The sequence below is a fragment of the Tachypleus tridentatus genome, chromosome 13 (assembly GCF_004210375.1).
Source record: "Tachypleus tridentatus isolate NWPU-2018 chromosome 13, ASM421037v1, whole genome shotgun sequence".
In the NCBI taxonomy this organism is placed as follows: Eukaryota; Metazoa; Arthropoda; class Merostomata; order Xiphosura; family Limulidae; genus Tachypleus; species Tachypleus tridentatus.
The window spans coordinates 188,213,893-188,233,134 of NC_134837.1; the positions used below are offsets into that span (position 1 = coordinate 188,213,893).

Sequence of the window (19,242 nt, forward strand, 5' to 3'; positions counted from 1 at the left end):
ACGATAGATAAGCTAATTGAGGCTATAATTGAAGTGTGGTACCGCGATCCAAAAATTAGTAAAGATTCCAGTCAACTCGTGGACTTGATGTTAAAACGGATTAATGATCTTCTGAAAAATAAAGGCGATCATATCATGTGTTAATTTGTGAGTAATTTTTGGATTCTCAGAAATAAAACGCAAAAAAAATGAAAAAATCGTAATTTTCCGTCTTGTTTCAATTAATTTGCATAAGGGTGTAGTAATCGAAGAGAACACATGACCGGAGATTGCTTAACACTTTAGTAACGGTATTTTGACGCTCTGAGATGTTGGTTAAAGTAGGATTATTTTGTTTCATTAAGATAACCTATTCTATTTTCTGTTTCTTGATTTTGGTTGTTTGTATAGAATTATGGTGTTTTATTTAGATATGATGTGCGTTTCTTTAGGCTGTAATGATCGTAAACATAGGAAGTTTTTTTTTTAGTTTATGTGATAAATCTGGTTTACAATTCACTACCGGTTTCTCCAATATAAAATTTTGAAAAATTGTCGGTACTGTGTGATCCTGTAGAGATTTTATCTAGCAATAATTTTAATTTAGAGTTCGGTTTTTGGTGTGGATTTGAAGACAAAATGCTTACAATGCAAAGTGTAGAACACATAAAAGTTAAGCAAAAATGTTTTATCAGAGAGATGTGGCTCACTGTTCTGATAAATGAGAGTCTTCCAATTTAAAGATAGCAATTTCAAAATTATTTTCCATGTTTAGATCCACATTGGTGTGAGAGTCGACATTTTCTACACTAGATTTTATCAAGTCTGTATAAGTTTAGAGGCAGAGCTGAGGTGCTTATTGAGCATAGATATTCAGCCAAATTTCACGAAACTTGTTGATGAAAACCTTCATCATTTTTCACATTGAAGATTAGTTGAAATGAAATTATTTTGATTAAACTAACATCTTTCAATAGAAATATACATATTTTAATAGTGTGGCCAACGTTGTTTTCATTAGCCACAGTTGTGGCCACTATGAAAAATACGTTGCCCACCCCTGGTCTAGGTAGACACAGCAGATAGTCCGACATGGTTTCGTTATAAGAAAAAAACACATAGACATTTTATCCGATCATTAAAGAGCCTTTATTTTTATTCCAAAGTAATAGTTTATAGGATGATATATTTAGAAAATTCTACATTAAAATTATGTTATCACATCGAATATTAAAGTTTTGTTACTAAATTATGAGTCTTGTTTTTTTCTACTGTCAATCACTAAGATAAACTAAATACATTTAGAAACTTGATTACATATTTCAAACTAACATTTAAATTCATCGTTTACTGAAACTTGTTAGTATGTTTGCCTGTTCACACACACACACAGTACGATTGAGCCAGATGTTTAACGTGCAACAGGCATGTGGCCGTGCCGGGCCACACCGTAGGATGGTTCATAAGTTCATCAAAATAATATTTTAAATATCATCAGAACTTTACAATACTATACAGTGTTTTCTTTTATAACAAAATTCTGTAAATATCATAACGAGAAGTCTGAATTACTTGTTCTTCTTCCTTCTGATAATTCAAAAACCAAACCAATATCTCTAAAGTGACATTAATTTCGAACGGAGTATCTGCTTTTAAAAATATTTTGTACCCATATAAAACAGATGACGCGCTACTCTGGGTTTATATTTAAATTGGTTGGTGCAGTTCCTGTCGACTAATAACATCGAATCGCTCACCTCATGCTTAGTATTGCTGGCGCACAAGAATACAACTAATATTGAAAGAAAAAATTAAAAAAAGGGAGTAAATGTTGGGATTGCACTTACATCATTCCACAGGTAAGAGTTAACACATAGTGTACTTAAATGATTCCACAGGTAAGAATTAACAAATAGTATACTTTCATCACTTCACAGGTAAGAATTAACAAATAGTATACTTTCATCACTTCACAGGTAAGAATTAACACATAGTATACTGACATCATTCCACAGATAAGAGTTAACACACAGTGTACTTAAATTATTCCACAGGTAAGAATTAACACATAGTATACTGACATTATTCCACAGGTAAGAATTAACACATAGTATTTGTTGATGTATATATAAGCTGTAACTCGTCTTATGCATGAGATAAACGTTACAATAAAGTTTTACTTTCACGACATTATTACAAATAATATATTTGACAATATGGCTTCATATTGAGCTAAACGTGTATTTATGAATATACACAAAATTATAAGAAAATATGAACTAGTAACTTATTTATCCCTGTAATGGCACAAGGTAGAAATGAACTCTGAGAACAATTCAGACGTCATTATTGTAATTGACAAACTGAAATTTTCGAATTGGCTACTGTCTATAAGGTTTTACGCGAACTATGGGCATTCTCTTGTTCATTTCTCATTCAGAAAATGAATTATTTAAAAAATGTATCATTTCAAGAGTAATTCATATAGGTAAATGAAGTGGATAACCTTTAAGATTTTAGCGTACTTATGACTGACTTTAGTCTATAATGCTTTAAAATTGCATGTTTACACACACACCGACACAAACAACAAAATAAATTTAAACAATATTATATTATAAATTGTTAAAACCAAAATAAAGCAGGTTAGCCACTTATACACGATGGAAAATATCTAAATACTTAATACTTCAACCACATAATTTTTATGCATTAACTAAATTCCATCTTTGAAAAGTAATTCGTTACATAAGTGACGAAATTTGAAACTGTGATTAATTCTTTACAGTTTTGACTATTACAAGAAGTTTTATTTTCTAACATTCTTTTACAAACCTCGAAAAATACATACGGAACATTACTTCAATATGTGTATGAACCTTAAACAAATAAATTGGAACTGTTCGATAAAATGTGTTAATCGTATTAAATATTTCCTTGATTACCATGTGTGGAGATGACCTTGGAAGAGCAAATGTAATAGGACAACCTCTGATTCTCATGTTTTATAATTAGACAAATATTCAGCTGGAAACTAACAAATGAAAGGGAAGAAGTCCAGACGAACCTAACCTTATCAGGCCTACTAAAACCTAAACTTGATGACAACTGTGTGTGAGTATCTGAGTATTTGTGATGTGTTTATTTACTGAAATATAATGAAAAAAAACCCACAAAGTTTGTAGATATTGATAAAAACATATTTATTGACTGTCAGATAACGTAAACATACTCATACACTACGAATATATATATATTGGTAAGAAGACATAATACTATCTAGACATTACTAAAATACTCGAAATACTTTGAAAAGTTTAGAACTGTTTACTTAATATGGCTTTAGCTTTCTTGGTTACACCTCAAATTCAGATACTTTGTCAGAGTGCCATCTGTATAATAACAATAAAACGTGATATAGTTTAGCTATTATTACTATGGGATATTTAAATATTAAATCATTTTCTGTACTACAACAATACAACATGTTATAGTTTGACTTTCAATATTCTGTGATATTTAAATAAAATCGTTTTTTGTATAATAAGAATAAAACATAGTTTAACCTTTATTGTTCTGTGATATTTAATCATTATGTGATAACCAGTAAAACATGTTATAGAATTTTATTCTAAATTTATGACAATAAGAAAAAACATGTGTTTGATATATGAATTGCATACAGTGAAAACGTATTTTATGTTATTTTGTTAATTTCAGACATATTTTTTATCGATTGTACAGAGTAAAGATTTTGTTTACTTTGCCACAATGATCCTCCAGGTTTACTAGTTTACATCAACCAGTGAAGTAAGAACATCGCGAGAACATTTATAACTGTTATACGCTACAAAGAACGTGATTTAACTAATAAAACATTTATGAAAGAACTGCCAATTTTATGAAAATAAAAAGAATTCTGTAAGGTACAAGCTCATGCAGGGAATTCTGGTTTATATAGATGAGAGAACAAATAATATAGACATATATGAATGCAACTGTTGGATTTTGGACTTTGTTTTTTATTAACAGAGGTTCTGTTATAATCTGGGTATTGATGATGATGTTTCTTTTTCTCTTAGATGACTGTCACTGGGTGTGTGTTCAAAGACACGACATGGAGGTTTTATACTTTCTCGCAAAGTAGTGAAAACCTGCTAAACTTCAGACTTAGAAAGCAATACTTAATAAGAATAACAAATGGGAAAATGCGTCATAATAGTTAAAAATAGTAGAAAATATAGTGGTCAATAACATTTAAAATACTAGAAAAGATAGTGGTTAATAACATTTAAAATACTAGAAAAGATAGTGGTTAATAATAGTTAGAAACAGCAGAAAGGGTAGTGATTAATAATAGTTAGAGGCCCGGCATGGCCAGGTAGTTTAAGGCGTTCGACTCGTAATCTGAGGGTCGCGGGTTTGAATCCCCGTCGCACCAAACATGCTCGAATTTTCAGTAGTGGGGGCATTATAATGTTACAGTCATTCCAACTATTCGTTGGTTAAAGAGTAGCCCAAGAGTTGGCGGTGGGTGATGAAGATTAGCTGCTTTCACTTTAGTCTTACATTGCTAAATTAGGGACGGCTAGCACAGATAACCCTTCAGTGGCTTTGCGCGAAATTCAAAAACAAACAAATAATAATAGAAACAGCAGAAATGATAGTGGTTAATAATCCTCGAATGAAATGACTAATAATATATTTATTGTACTGCTTCTAGCACGGTCTACTATTTTAATCTACTGAACAGTAAAATTCTATTACCTATGCCAAGGGATTGACTGTCACAGTTAAAACACACTCACGGCGAGAAATGTTTCGTGTTTTCAAATTTGGGTCTCCAACTATGAAATACAGAATACAGGGATCTAACGCAGCGCCAACATGTGTGGTAGTGATAGCAAGAAAAGGAGAAATAGTTGTAACGGTTGATAAATCAAAACCTATTATTTGTCTATGTACAGAAAACTCCATGCACATGACCTATCTGTTTGTCCATAGTATCTGTCTGTATGATCTGTTCGGAGTGTCTGGAAAGTTCACCTGTGCGTAAATGATGTTTCTCTAACCAATAAATAAGATCGGTATAAACGCAACATGGTCCCACATTTTCGTCGTAAGGTTATCCCAACTATTAACACAATTGCCATTTCTTGGCAAGGATACAAGATATTTGTCTATATTAAAAGTGTAAGTTCTCAATAGGTTAATAAAAACCTAACTACAAAATTTACCTGTTAGCGTGGTCTGCAGCAGGAGTATATTCCACATACAGCACTGTGAAAATAGTCCACATATTCGTGACTGAAACACGTTGACCTACACCAACCTCTGTTGCCAGCACAGGAATGGTTATCAGAAGCTTTACATAGCTAAGAATTCACCAGCGAGAAAAAAAGTGTAAATCCAAGTTTTACCTTAATATGTTTATTACTTGCTGTCCTTTCGTTAAATAAGCATTAAAACAAAAACATACAATAAGCTGATTTCTGTAAAACTAGTTATTTTGACTACAGAACAACTTAGAAAGGATACAGGCTCGTCTTATATTTGCAGCAGTAACGGCAGCGGCACCAACTAAAGCGACCAGAGCAGCCCAAACTGAAGGCCCAACAGTTGCTCCAATGTAAATTGCTGGAATTAGAGGATTTCGTTTCTAGCAAAAGGAAAAACAACTTTATCAAAAGAAAGAGAAATCGACTTTAAGACCATTAATAAAATTACAATAATTATCACATATAATAAAGAGAATATTCACAAAAATATAAAACACGAGTGGAAACAAAGAGAAGTGTCTTAACAACAATAATAATCAACGTACTGTTAACCTGATAAACACCAGTCGTATCTTGTGTTATTTGTTAACGTACTGTTAACCTAATAAACACCACTCGTATCTTGTGTTATTTCTTAACGTACTGTTAACCTAATAAACACCAGTCGTATGTAGTGTTATTTGTTAACGTACTGTTAACCTGATAAACACCAGTCGTATCTAATTGTTATTTGTTAACGTACTGTTAACCTAATAAACACCAGTCGTATCTAGTGTTATTTGTTAACAAACTGTTAACATGATAAACATTAGTCGTATCTAGTGTTATTTGTTAACGTACTGTTATTAACCTCATAAACACCAGTCGTATCTAGTGTTATTTGTTAACGTACTGTTATTAACCTGATATATACCAGTCGTATCTAGTGTTATTTGTTAACGAACTGTTAACATGATAAACACCAGTCGTATCTAGTGTTATTTGTTAACGTACTGTTATTAACCTGATAAACACCAGTCGTATCTAGTGTTATTTGTTAACGTACTGTTAACCTGATAAACACCAGTCGTATCTAGTGTTATTTGTTAACGTACTGTTATTAACCTGATAAACACCAGTCGTATCTAGTGTTATTTGTTAACGTACTGTTAACCTGATCAACACCAGTCGTATCTAGTGTTATTTGTTAACGTACTGTTAACCTGATAAACACCAGTCGTATCTAGTGTTATTTGTTAACGTACTGTTAACCTGATAAACACCAGTCGTATCTAGTGTTATTTGTTAACGTACTGTTAATCTGATAAACACCAGTCGTATCTAGTGTTATTTGTTAACGTACTGTTAACTTGATAAACACCAGTCGTATCTAGTGTTATTTGTTAACGCACTGTTAACCTGATAAACACCAGTCGTATCTAGTGTTATTTGTTAACGTACTGTTATTAACCTGATAAACACCAGTCGTATCTATGTTATTTGTTAACGTACTGTTATTAACCTGATATATACCAGTCGTATCTAGTGTTATTTGTTAACGAACTGTTATCTAACATGATAAACACCAGTCGTATCTAGTGTTATTTGTTAACGTACTGTTATTAACCTGATAAACACCAGTCGTATCTAGTGTTATTTGTTAACGTACTGTTAACCTGATAAACACCAGTCGTATCTAGTGTTATTTGTTAACGTACTGTTAACCTGATAAACACCAGTCGTATCTAGTGTTATTTGTTAACGTACTGTTAACCTGATAAACCACCAGTCGTATCTAGTGTTATTTGTTAACGTACTGTTAACCTGATAAACACCAGTCGTATCTAGTGTTATTTGTTAACGTACTGTTATTAACCTGATAAACACCAGTCGTATCTAGTGTTATTTGTTAACGTACTGTTATTAACCTGATATATACCAGTCGTATCTAGTGTTATTTGTTAACGAACTGTTAACATGATAAACACCAGTCGTATCTAGTGTTATTTGTTAACGTACTGTTATTAACCTGATAAACACCAGTCGTATCTAGTGTTATTTGTTAACGTACTGTTAACCTGATAAACACCAGTCGTATCTAGTGTTATTTGTTAACGTACTGTTATTAACCTGATAAACACCAGTCGTATCTAGTGTTATTTGTTAACGTACTGTTATTAACCTGATATATACCAGTCGTATCTAGTGTTATTTGTTAACGAACTGTTAACATGATAAACACCAGTCGTATCTAGTGTTATTTGTTAACGTACTGTTATTAACCTGATAAACACCAGTCGTATCTAGTGTTATTTGTTAACGTACTGTTAACCTGATAAACACCAGTCGTATCTAGTGTTATTTGTTAACGTACTGTTATTAACCTGATAAACACCAGTCGTATCTAGTGTTATTTGTTAACGTACTGTTAACCTGATAAACACCAGTCGTATCTAGTGTTATTTGTTAACGTACTGTTAACCTGATAAACACCAGTCGTATCTAGTGTTATTTGTTAACGTACTGTTAACCTGATAAACACTAGTCGTATCTAGTGTTATTTGTTAACGTACTGTTAATCTGATAAACACCAGTCGTATCTAGTGTTATTTGTTAACGTACTGTTAACTTGATAAACACCAGTCGTATCTAGTGTTATTTGTTAACGCACTGTTAACCTGATAAACACCAGTCGTATCTAGTGTTATTTGTTAACGTACTGTTATTAACCTGATAAACACCAGTCGTATCTATGTTATTTGTTAACGTACTGTTATTAACCTGATATATACCAGTCGTATCTAGTGTTATTTGTTAACGAACTGTTAACATGATAAACACCAGTCGTATCTAGTGTTATTTGTTAACGTACTGTTATTAACCTGATAAACACCAGTCGTATCTAGTGTTATTTGTTAACGTACTGTTAACCTGATAAACACCAGTCGTATCTAGTGTTATTTGTTAACGTACTGTTAACCTGATAAACACCAGTCGTATCTAGTGTTATTTGTTAACGTACTGTTAACCTGATAAACACCAGTCGTATCTAGTGTTATTTGTTAACGTACTGTTAACCTGATAAACACCAGTCGTATCTAGTGTTATTTGTTAACGTACTGTTATTAACCTGATAAACACCAGTCGTATCTAGTGTTATTTGTTAACGTACTGTTATTAACCTGATAGTGTTATTTGTTACCAGTCGTATCTAGTGTTATTTGTTAACGTACTGTTAACCTGATAAACACCAGTCGTATCTAGTGTTATTTGTTAACGTACTGTTATTAACCTGATAAACACCAGTCGTATCTAGTGTTATTTGTTAACGTACTGTTAACCTGATAAACACCAGTCGTATCTAGTGTTATTTGTTAACGTACTGTTAACCTGATAAACACCAGTCGTATCTAGTGTTATTTGTTAACGTACTGTTAACCTGATAAACACCAGTCGTATCTAGTGTTATTTGTTAACGTACTTATTAACCTGATAAACACCAGTCGTATCTAGTGTTATTTGTTAACGTACTGTTAACCTGATAAACACCAGTCGTATCTAGTGTTATTTGTTAACGTACTGTTAAACCTGATAAACACCAGTCGTATCTAGTGTTATTTGTTAACGTACTGTTAACCTGATAAACACCAGTCGTATCTAGTGTTATTTGTTAACGTACTGTTAACCTGATAAACACCAGTCGTATCTAGTGTTATTTGTTAACGTACTGTTAACCTGATAAACACCAGTCGTATCTAGTGTTATTTGTTAACGTACTGTTAACCTGATAAACACCAGTCGTATCTAGTGTTATTTGTTAACGTACTGTTAACCTGATAAACACCAGTCGTATCTAGTGTTATTTGTTAACGTATCACCAGTCGTATCTAGTGTTATTTGTTAACGTACTGTTAACCTGATAAACACCAGTCGTATCTAGTGTTATTTGTTAACGTACTGTTAACCTGATAAACACCAGTCGTATCTAGTGTTATTTGTTATTTGTTAACGTATCTGTTATTTGTTAACCTGATATAAACACCAGTCGTATCTAGTGTTATTTGTTAACGTACTGTTAACCTGATAAACACCAGTCGTATCTAGTGTTATTTGTTAACGTACTGTTAACCTGATAAACACCAGTCGTATCTAGTGTTATTTGTTAACGTACTGTTAACCTGATAAACACCAGTCGTATCTAGTGTTATTTGTTAACGTACTGTTAAACCTGATAAACACCAGTCGTATCTAGTGTTATTTGTTAACGTACTGTTAACCTGATATATACCAGTGATATTTGTTAACACCAGTCGTATCTAGTGTTATTTGTTAACGTACTGTTAACCTGATAAACACCAGTCGTATCTAGTGTTATTTGTTAACGTACTGTTAACCTGATAAACACCAGTCGTATCTAGTGTTATTTGTTAACGTACTGTTAACCTGATAAACACCAGTCGTATCTAGTGTTATTTGTTAACGTACTGTTAACCTGATAAACACCAGTCGTATCTAGTGTTATTTGTTAACGTACTGTTAACCTGATAAACACCAGTCGTATCTAGTGTTATTTGTTAACGTACTGTTATTAACCTGATAAACACCAGTCGTATCTAGTGTTATTTGTTAACGTACTGTTAACCTGATAAACACCAGTCGTATCTAGTGTTATTTGTTAACGTACTGTTAACCTGATAAACACCAGTCGTATCTAGTGTTATTTGTTAACGTACTGTTAACCTGATAAACACCAGTCGTATCTAGTGTTATTTGTTAACGTACTGTTAACCTGATAAACACCAGTCGTATCTAGTGTTATTTGTTAACGTACTGTTAACCTGATAAACACCAGTCGTATCTAGTGTTATTTGTTAACGTACTGTTAACTAGTGATAACCTGTGTTATAAACTGTTAACCAGTCGTATCTAGTGTTATTTGTTAACGAACTGTTAACATGATAAACACCAGTCGTATCTAGTGTTATTTGTTAACGTACTGTTATTAACCTGATAAACACCAGTCGTATCTAGTGTTATTTGTTAACGTACTGTTAACCTGATAAACACCAGTCGTATCTAGTGTTATTTGTTAACGTACTGTTAACCTGATAAACACCAGTCGTATCTAGTGTTATTTGTTAACGTACTGTTAACCTGATAAACACCAGTCGTATCTAGTGTTATTTGTTAACGTACTGTTAACCTGATAAACCTGATAAACACCAGTCGTATCTAGTGTTATTTGTTAACGTACTGTTAACCTGATAAACACCAGTCGTATCTAGTGTTATTTGTTAACGTACTGTTATTAACCTGATAAACACCAGTCGTATCTAGTGTTATTTGTTAACGTACTGTTAACCTGATAAACACCAGTCGTATCTAGTGTTTGTTAACGTTTTAACCTGATAAACACCAGTAACGTCGTACTGTTAACCTGATAAACACCAGTCGTATCTAGTGTTATTTGTTAACGTACTGTTAACCTGATAAACACCAGTCGTATCTAGTGTTATTTGTTAACGTACTGTTAACCTGATAAACACCAGTCGTATCTAGTGTTATTTGTTAACGTACTGTTAACCTGATAAACACCAGTCGTATCTAGTGTTATTTGTTAACGTACTGTTAACCTGATAAACACCAGTCGTATCTAGTGTTATTTGTTAACGTACTGTTAACCTGATAAACACCAGTCGTATCTAGTGTTATTTGTTAACGTACTGTTAACCTGATAAACACCAGTCGTATCTAGTGTTATTTGTTAACGTACTGTTAACCTGATAAACACCAGTCGTATCTAGTGTTATTTGTTAACGTACTGTTATTAACCTGATAAACACCAGTCGTATCTAGTGTTATTTGTTAACGTACTGTTAACCTGATAAACACCAGTCGTATCTAGTGTTATTTGTTAACGTACTGTTAACCTGATAAACACCAGTCGTATCTAGTGTTATTTGTTAACGTACTGTTAACCTGATAAACACCAGTCGTATCTAGTGTTATTTGTTAACGTACTGTTAACCTGATAAACACCAGTCGTATCTAGTGTTATTTGTTAACGTACTGTTAACCTGATAAACACCAGTCGTATGATAAACTCGTATCTAGTGTTATTTGTTAACGTACTGTTAACCTGATAAACACCAGTCGTATCTAGTGTTATTTGTTAACGTACTGTTAACCTGATAAACACCAGTCGTATCTAGTGTTATTTGTTAACGTACTGTTAACATGATAAACACCAGTCGTATCTAGTGTTATTTGTTAACGTACTGTTAATCTAGTGTTATTTGTTAACGTACTGTACTGTTATTAACCTGATAAACACCAGTCGTATCTAGTGTTATTTGTTAACGTACTGTTAAACCTGATAAACACCAGTCGTATCTAGTGTTATTTGTTAACGTACTGTTAACCTGATAAACACCAGTCGTATCTAGTGTTATTTGTTAACGTACTGTTATTAACCTGATAAATACCAGTCGTATCTAGTGTTATTTGTTAACGTACTGTTAACCTGATAAACACCAGTCGTATCTAGTGTTATTTGTTAACGTACTGTTAACCTGATAAACACCAGTCGTATCTAGTGTTATTTGTTAACGTACTGTTATTAACCTGATAAACACCAGTCGTATCTAGTGTTATTTGTTAACGTGTTAACGTCGTATCTGTGTTATTTGTTAACGAACTGTTATAATAAACACCAGTCGTATCTAGTGTTATTTGTTAACGTACTGTTAACCTGATAAACACCAGTCGTATCTAGTGTTATTTGTTAACGTACTGTTATTAACCTGATAAATACCAGTCGTATCTAGTGTTATTTGTTAACGTACTGTTAACATGATAAACACCAGTCGTATCTAGTGTTATTTGTTAACGTACTGTTATTAACCTGATAAACACCAGTCGTATCTAGTGTTATTTGTTAACGTACTGTTAACCTGATAAACACCAGTCGTATCTAGTGTTATTTGTTAACGTACTGTTAACCTGATAAACACCAGTCGTATCTAGTGTTATTTGTTAACGTACTGTTATTAACCTGATAAACACCAGTCGTATCTAGTGTTATTTGTTAACGTACTGTTAACCTGATAAACACCAGTCGTATCTAGTGTTATTTGTTAACGTACTGTTATTAACCTGATAAACACCAGTCGTATCTAGTGTTATTTGTTAACGTACTGTTAACTTGATAAACACCAGTCGTATCTAGTGTTATTTGTTAACGTACTGTTAACCTTAAACACCAGTCGTATCTAGTGTTATTTGTTAACACTGTTAACAGTAAACGTCGTATCTAGTGTTATTTGTTAACGTACTACTGTTAACCTGATAAACACCAGTCGTATCTAGTGTTATTTGTTAACGTACTGTTATTAACCTGATAAACACCAGTCGTATCTAGTGTTATTTGTTAACGTACTGTTAACCTGATAAACACCAGTCGTATCTAGTGTTATTTGTTAACGTACTGTTAAACCTGATAAACACCAGTCGTATCTAGTGTTATTTGTTAACGTACTGTTAACCTGATAAACACCAGTCGTATCTAGTGTTATTTGTTAACGTACTGTTAACCTGATAAACACCAGTCGTATCTTGTGTTATTTGTTAACGTACTGTTAACCTGATAAACACCAGTCGTATCTAGTGTTATTTGTAACGTACTGTTAACCTGATAAACACCAGTCGTATATTTATTTGTTAACGTACTGTTAAACCTGATAAACACCAGTCGTATCTAGTGTTATTTGTTAACGTACTGTTAACCTGATAAACACCAGTCGTATCTAGTGTTATTTGTTAACGTACTGTTAACCTGATATAACCAGTCGTATCTAGTGTTATTTGTTAACGTACTGTTATTAACCTGATAAACACCAGTCGTATCTAGTGTTATTTGTTAACGTACTGTTATTAACCTGATAAACACCAGTCGTATCTAGTGTTATTTGTTAACGTACTGTTAACCTGATAAACACCAGTCGTATCTAGTGTTATTTGTTAACGTACTGTTATTAACCTGATAAACACCAGTCGTATCTAGTGTTATTTGTTAACGTACTGTTAACCTGATAAACACCAGTCGTATCTAGTGTTATTTGTTAACGTACTGTTATTAACCTGATAAACACCAGTCGTATCTAGTGTTATTTGTTAACGTACTGTTAACCTGATAAACACCAGTCGTATCTAGTGTTATTTGTTAACGTACTGTTAACTGATAAACACCAGTGATCTAGTGTTAAACACCAGTCGTATCTAGTGTTATTTGTTAACGTACTGTTAACCTCGATAAACACCAGTCGTATCTAGTGTTATTTGTTAACGTACTGTTATTAACCTGATAAACACCAGTCGTATCTATGTTATTTGTTAACGTACTGTTATTAACCTGATATATACCAGTCGTATCTAGTGTTATTTGTTAACGAACTGTTAACATGATAAACACCAGTCGTATCTAGTGTTATTTGTTAACGTACTGTTATTAACCTGATAAACACCAGTCGTATCTAGTGTTATTTGTTAACGTACTGTTAACCTGATAAACACCAGTCGTATCTAGTGTTATTTGTTAACGTACTGTTAACCTGATAAACACCAGTCGTATCTAGTGTTATTTGTTAACGTACTGTTAACCTGATAAACACCAGTCGTATCTAGTGTTATTTGTTAACGTACTGTTAACCTGATAAACACCAGTCGTATCTAGTGTTATTTGTTAACGTACTGTTATTAACCTGATATATACCAGTCGTATCTAGTGTTATTTGTTAACGAACTGTTAACATGATAAACACCAGTCGTATCTAGTGTTATTTGTTAAGGTACTGTTAATCTGATAAACACCAGTCGTATCTAGTGTTATTTGTTAACGTACTGTTAACTTGATAAACACCAGTCGTATCTAATTGTTATTTGTTAACGTACTGTTAACCTAATAAACACCAGTCGTATCTAGTGTTATTTGTTAACAAACTGTTAACATGATAAACACCAGTCGTATCTAGTGTTATTTGTTAACGTACTTTTATTAACCTGATAAACACCAGTCGTATCTAGTGTTATTTGTTAACGTACTGTTATTAACCTGATATATACCAGTCGTATCTAGTGTTATTTGTTAACGAACTGTTAACATGATAAACACCAGTCGTATCTAGTGTTATTTGTTAACGTACTGTTATTAACCTGATAAACACCAGTCGTATCTAGTGTTATTTGTTAACGTACTGTTAACCTGATAAACACCAGTCGTATCTAGTGTTATTTGTTAACGTACTGTTAACCTGATAAACACCAGTCGTATCTAGTGTTATTTGTTAACGTACTGTTAACCTGATAACCACCAGTCGTATCTAGTGTTATTTGTTAACGTACTGTTAACCTGATAAACACCAGTCGTATCTAGTGTTATTTGTTAACGTACTGTTATTAACCTGATAAACACCAGTCGTATCTAGTGTTATTTGTTAACGTACTGTTATTAACCTGATATATACCAGTCGTATCTAGTGTTATTTGTTAAAACTGTTAACATGATAAACACCAGTCGTATCTAGTGTTATTTGTTAACGTACTGTTATTAACCTGATAAACACCAGTCGTATCTAGTGTTATTTGTTAACGTACTGTTATTAACCTGATACATACTAGTCGTATCTTGTGTTATTTGTTAACGTACTGTTAACCTGATAAACACCAGTCGTATCTAGTGTTATTTGTTAACGTACTGTTATTAACCTGATAAACACCAGTCGTATCTAGTGTTATTTGTTAACGCACTGTTATTAACCTGATAAACACTTTCGTATCTAGTTTTATTTGTTAACGTACTGTTATTAACCTGATATATACCAGTCGTATCTAGTGTTATTTGTTAACGAAGTGCTAACATGATAAACACCAGTCGTATCTAGTGTTATTTGTTAACGTACTGTTATTAACCTGATATATACCAGTCGTATCTAGTGTTATTTGTTAACGAACTGTTAACATGATGAACACCAGTCGTATCTAGTGTTATTTGTTAACGAATTGTTAACATGATGAACACCAGTCGTATCTAGTGTTATTTGTTAACGTACTGTTATTAACCTGATAAACACCAGTCGTATCTAGTGTTATTTGTTAACGTACTGTTAACCTGATAAACACCAGTCGTATCTAGTGTTATTTGTTAACGTACTGTTAACCTGATAACCACCAGTCGTATCTAGTGTTATTTGTTAACGTACTGTTAACCTGATAAACACCAGTCGTATCTAGTGTTATTTGTTAACGTACTGTTAACCTGATAAACACCAGTCGTATCTAGTGTTATTTGTTAACGTACTGTTAACTTGATAAACACCAGTCGTATCTAGTGTTATTTGTTAAGGTACTGTTAACCTAATAAACACCAGTCGTATGTAGTGTTATTTGTTAACGAACTGTTAACATGATAAACACCAGTCGTATCTTGTGTTATTTGTTAACGTACTGTTATTAACCTGATAAACACCAGTCGTATCTAGTGTTATTTGTTAACGTACTGTTATTAACCTGATACATACTAGTCGTATCTTGTGTTATTTGTTAACGAAGTGTTAACATGATAAACACCAGTTGTATCTAGTGTTATTTGTTAACGTACTGTTATTAACCTGATAAACACCAGTCGTATCTAGTGTTATTTGTTAACGTACTGTTAACCTGATAAACACCAGTCGTATCTAGTGTTATTTGTTAACGTACTGTTAACCTGATAAACACCAGTCGTATCTAGTGTTATTTGTTAACGTACTGTTATTAACCTGATAAACACCAGTCGTATCTAGTGTTATTTGTTAACGTACTGTTATTAACCTGATATATACCAGTCGTATCTAGTGTTATTTGTTAACGAACTGTTAACTTGATGAACACCTGTCGTATCTAGTGTTATTTGTTAACGAATTGTTAACATGATGAACACCAGTCGTATCTAGTGTTATTTGTTAACGTACTGTTATTAACCTGATATATACTAGTCGTATCTTGTGTTATTTGTTAACGAAGTGTTAACATGATAAACACCAGTTGTATCTAGTGTTATTTGTTAACGTACTGTTATTAACCTGATAAACACCAGTCGTATCTAGTGTTATTTGTTAACGTACTGTTAACCTGATAAACACCAGTCGTATCTAGTGTTATTTGTTAACGTACTGTTAACCTGATAAACACCAGTCGTATCTAGTGTTATTTGTTAACGTACTGTTATTAACCTGATAAACACCAGTCGTATCTAGTGTTATTTGTTAACGTACTGTTATTAACCTGATATATACCAGTCGTATCTAGTGTTATTTGTTAACGAACTGTTAACTTGATGAACACCAGTCGTATCTTGTGTTATTTGTTAACGAATTGTTAACATGATGAACACCAGTCGTATCTAGTGTTATTTGTTAACGCACTGTTAACCTAATAAACACCAGTCGTATCTAGTGTTATTTGTTAACGTACTGTTATTAACCTGATAAACACCAGTCGTATCTATGTTATTTGTTAACGTACTGTTATTAACCTGATATATACCAGTCGTATCTAGTGTTATTTGTTAACGAACTGTTAACATGATAAACACCAGTCGTATCTAGTGTTATTTGTTAACGTACTGTTATTAACCTGATAAACACCAGTCGTATCTAGTGTTATTTGTTAACGTACTGTTAACCTGATAAACACCAGTCGTATCTAGTGTTATTTGTTAACGAACTGTTAACATGATAAACACCAGTCGTATCTAGTGTTATTTGTTAACGTTAATCTGATAAACACCAGTAATTTGTTAACGTACTGTTATTGATAAACACCAGTCGTATCTAATTGTCGTACTCCTAATAAACACCAGTCGTATCTAGTGTTATTTGTTAACGTACTTTTATTAACCTGATAAACACCAGTCGTATCTAGTCGTACTGTTATCTAGTGTATCTAGTTTATTTGTTAACGTACTGTTAACCTGATAAACACCAGTCGTATCTAGTGTTATTTGTTAACGTACTGTTAACCTGATAAACACCAGTCGTATCTAATGTTATTTGTTAACGTACTTGTCTGAAAAGTTTCTCTTGCTCTTCTTCCATCTTCTTCCCAATACTGTCTGTTGGAAGTAGAAGTAACAACATGTAGAACACAGCAATACCGATGTTTCCTTTCATTGTGTTTCTGTAAAACAACAAACATTATACGTCATAAAGTTACTAAGTGTACAAGATGAAAGCTAGTTTAATGTTCACAGAAACAACTTTATAAACTTTAACGATGATATATTTTTTTAAAGAAATGAGCAAGTTAAAGATTTAACCCAAGGTACTACTCACATTGATACCAATCGCCGTAAGTACTTTAGAATGTTTTGATTGCTTTACTACGATCCCTTTTAAAACATTTACCAGTCTTGTTGACGGAATTATGTCAGAATGGCAATTGAAAAGAACGAGGAAGTTCTGACATTTTAAACATACGAAGGTGGTTTGTTCTAAGAAGCACAACTTGCCACTTTTCTGGAAATGTTAAGTTTGTTTATTCTAACGGGAAATCCCATAGAAGTTGGACAAATATACACGTTTATTTTGTAACCAAGTCGATTTAATGATCGACTCCCAAAATATTTATCAAATGTTAGAGTAAATTTATTTTCAGAATTTTTTCGAATGTGCTACTAGATATTACAAAAATCTTTAGAATATTCGTTGTTGGGAATATTTTCAGTGAGAAATATAATAAATATTAGAGTATCGATGTGACACTCCATAACTACCGAGTGGCAGTGTAAGTCACCGTTACCAGTTATAAAGAAACCACGTAAGTCATCCTAACAAATTGGAGTGTAACAATGTAAGTCAACATCCAGATCTATAGAGTAGTAAGTATTACTGACGATTACAGAGCAACAACAAAAATGACCTCCATGAATTAAATAGTATCAGTGTAAGTAACACCCATACATTACAGTCTACCAATGTAAGTAACACCCGTAGATTACAGTCTAGCATTGTAGGTGACACCAATACATTAGAGCCTAACAATACAAGTAACCCTCATGGACTACACACTAATAATGTTAAGTAACCCTTATTAATTGTAAACTATGTAAGTAACACGCATAGATTACAGTCTAACAATGTAAATAACACCAATACATTACAGTGTTATGCTGTAAGTAACACCAATACATTACAGTCGAACAATGTAAGTAACCCTCATGGACTACAGGCTAATAATGTTAAAACTACAAACTAACAATGTAACACCCACAAATTACAGACTAACGATGTAAGTAATACAAATCGATTCCAGTATAACAATGTAATTAACACCCATGCATTATATGCTAACAACGTATGTAACCTCATAGATTATTTCTCACATTCAGATATTAATTCATCAGTTATTTACAATGTTTAAATATATATATATTTCAGTGATGTAGCTTATGACAGAAGTTTTATTTTTGGGTGTCTGTAAGTCATTATGTTTAAAACAATATTTAATGATGATGTTAGTTTTCTGTAGTTTGGAACTACCTAAACAAATAAAATATTTTTATTAACTTTATACTAGATGTAGAGTTTTCTCAGTATATAAAACTTCTTCTACTTGTGCTTTTTAATTTATTTAAAAAAGAATTTTTTTTTCGATTATCTACGAAGTTTATATATATACTGCGCAATTTCGGGGGAAGCATACTCCTCCTTCCTCCAAAACAAATTACCCCCCCATGTGTTAATAATTAAGACATTTTTCTGCACTCAGAATTCGGCCTCATTTTCTGTCGTTATTTGTTTAAACTGGTAGGGTTAACGGATAGAGAAAAATTCCTGTCTTTATTTATAAACATTGGAATATAGAAATAACCATGAAACGGATGTCTCATGTTAAATATCAGATTAATAATGTGCAAGAAATTCTGTATGCATTACGTAAACATTCCAGAACTTCACAATGTATTTTCTCT

At 32.7% G+C, this 19,242-nt stretch overlaps 1 protein-coding gene and 1 long non-coding RNA gene across 2 annotated transcripts; both read right to left on the reverse strand.

Annotated features, from left to right (window-relative positions):
* Positions 1 to 3,157: 3,157 nt before the first annotated feature.
* Positions 3,158 to 17,763, reverse strand: LOC143240591 (big defensin-like). The gene is made up of 5 exons (XM_076483288.1): positions 17,606 to 17,763; positions 17,336 to 17,450; positions 5,518 to 5,638; positions 5,217 to 5,344; positions 3,158 to 3,371 (listed from the first exon to the last, which is right to left on the reverse strand). The coding sequence occupies exons 2-4, from the start codon at positions 17,441 to 17,443 to the stop codon at positions 5,220 to 5,222; spliced, it is 354 nt and encodes a 117-aa protein (XP_076339403.1). The 5' UTR covers positions 17,444 to 17,450; positions 17,606 to 17,763; the 3' UTR covers positions 3,158 to 3,371; positions 5,217 to 5,219.
* Positions 15,496 to 17,039, reverse strand: LOC143240592 (uncharacterized). The gene is made up of 2 exons (XR_013021833.1): positions 16,807 to 17,039; positions 15,496 to 16,556 (listed from the first exon to the last, which is right to left on the reverse strand). It is a non-coding gene; the product is annotated as an uncharacterized LOC143240592 (long non-coding RNA).
* Positions 17,764 to 19,242: the final 1,479 nt, after the last annotated feature.